The 1,104-nt window shown below is 76.1% G+C and overlaps 1 protein-coding gene across 1 annotated transcript in view; it reads right to left on the bottom strand.

Moving 5' to 3' along the window:
• Window positions 1–1,104, bottom strand: part of CHLNCDRAFT_143931 (hypothetical protein) — a gene marked incomplete at both ends in the record, with an annotated part of 8,112 nt that overhangs the window by 2,764 nt on the left and 4,244 nt on the right. The window contains 3 exons of the mRNA XM_005849149.1: window positions 15–373; window positions 635–726; window positions 953–1,005. Coding sequence (XP_005849211.1) covers window positions 15–373; window positions 635–726; window positions 953–1,005 — 504 coding nt within the window. The remainder of the gene's footprint in view (window positions 1–14; window positions 374–634; window positions 727–952; window positions 1,006–1,104) is intronic.

Genomic DNA, 1,104 nt, shown 5'->3' with positions numbered 1-1,104 from the left:
AGCAGCATGTCGACGGATGGCGAGGGGCGCAGCGCGGCGGCCGCCGCCTGCTGCTGCTGCTGCTGCTGCAGGCGGTAGCTGTCGGCCAGGCCGGCGTCAAAGGCGCCGCCGCCGTACACCACACCCTCCTCGTCCCCGGCCGCAGCCGCGGGCGCAGGCGCGGCCGGCGTGCCGCCGGGGCTGCCCTCGTCGCCGGCGGGAGGCTGGCCCGCTGCCGCCACCGCAGCCGCAGCAGCCGCTGCCGCAGCAGCCGCGTCTGCGGGCAGCGGGGGCAGGCCGCCGCCGCTGCCCAGCATGCCTGCGTTGGCCGGTAGGTCTGGCAGCGAGCGGCTGCGGGCGCTGCGCAGCGCGGTGGGCCAGCCCTGGCCGGTGGCTGCAGGCCAGCGGGGCGCGGGGCAGGCGGGGGGGGGTTAACAGCAGGCACAGGCCGGCCGGCCGCCTGCCGCCTGCACCAGGCACGCACGCCGCCTCGCCCAGCCCTCCACCCAGCCGCCTCCCAGGCCACCGGTGGCCACCCATCTCAGGGCATCCTTCACCACCCTCCCGCCCAGCTACGCGTGCCGCGCGCAGCCCCGGGGGCGTGCCGCCGCCGCCACCACGCCTGCCACCCCTCCCCCGCCACCCACCCACCCACCCGAGCGCCGCGTGTTGAAGACCGAGGTGGCAGCGGTCAGCATGCGCTCGCCGTGGTCCAGCAGGGCGCCAGAGTACCACTCCAGGAAGAAGCTGCGGGGAAGGTGGGCGGGGGGGGGGGGAGGGGGCCGGGCGGGAGGCGCGGGGGGTTAGGGTTTGCGCGCATCGACACAACCCGGCGGCGCCAGCCAAGGCCGGCCCCACGCCGCCTCCACGCTTGCATTTCACCCCAGCATAGCCGCCCCGGCACGGCGGCCCTCCCCGGCATGGCTGCCCTGCCCGCCGCCGCCTGCCGCCGCAGACTGCTGCGTCGCCTCACCGCCCGTAGGTCGTCTCCCAGTTGCCCCCCCAGCTGCAGAAGAAGCCTGTCTCCTCGGGGGAGGAGTTGTAGGATCCGGTGTCGTGGGGGCCTGCAGGGTTGTGTGTGTGTGTGTGTGTGTGTGTGTTGTGTGGGTGGGTGGTGGGAAGAGG

Source organism: Chlorella variabilis (genome assembly GCF_000147415.1).
Source record: "Chlorella variabilis unplaced genomic scaffold CHLNCscaffold_6, whole genome shotgun sequence".
Lineage (NCBI taxonomy): Eukaryota > Viridiplantae > Chlorophyta > Trebouxiophyceae > Chlorellales > Chlorellaceae > Chlorella > Chlorella variabilis.
This window is presented reverse-complemented; position numbering and strand designations above follow the sequence as displayed.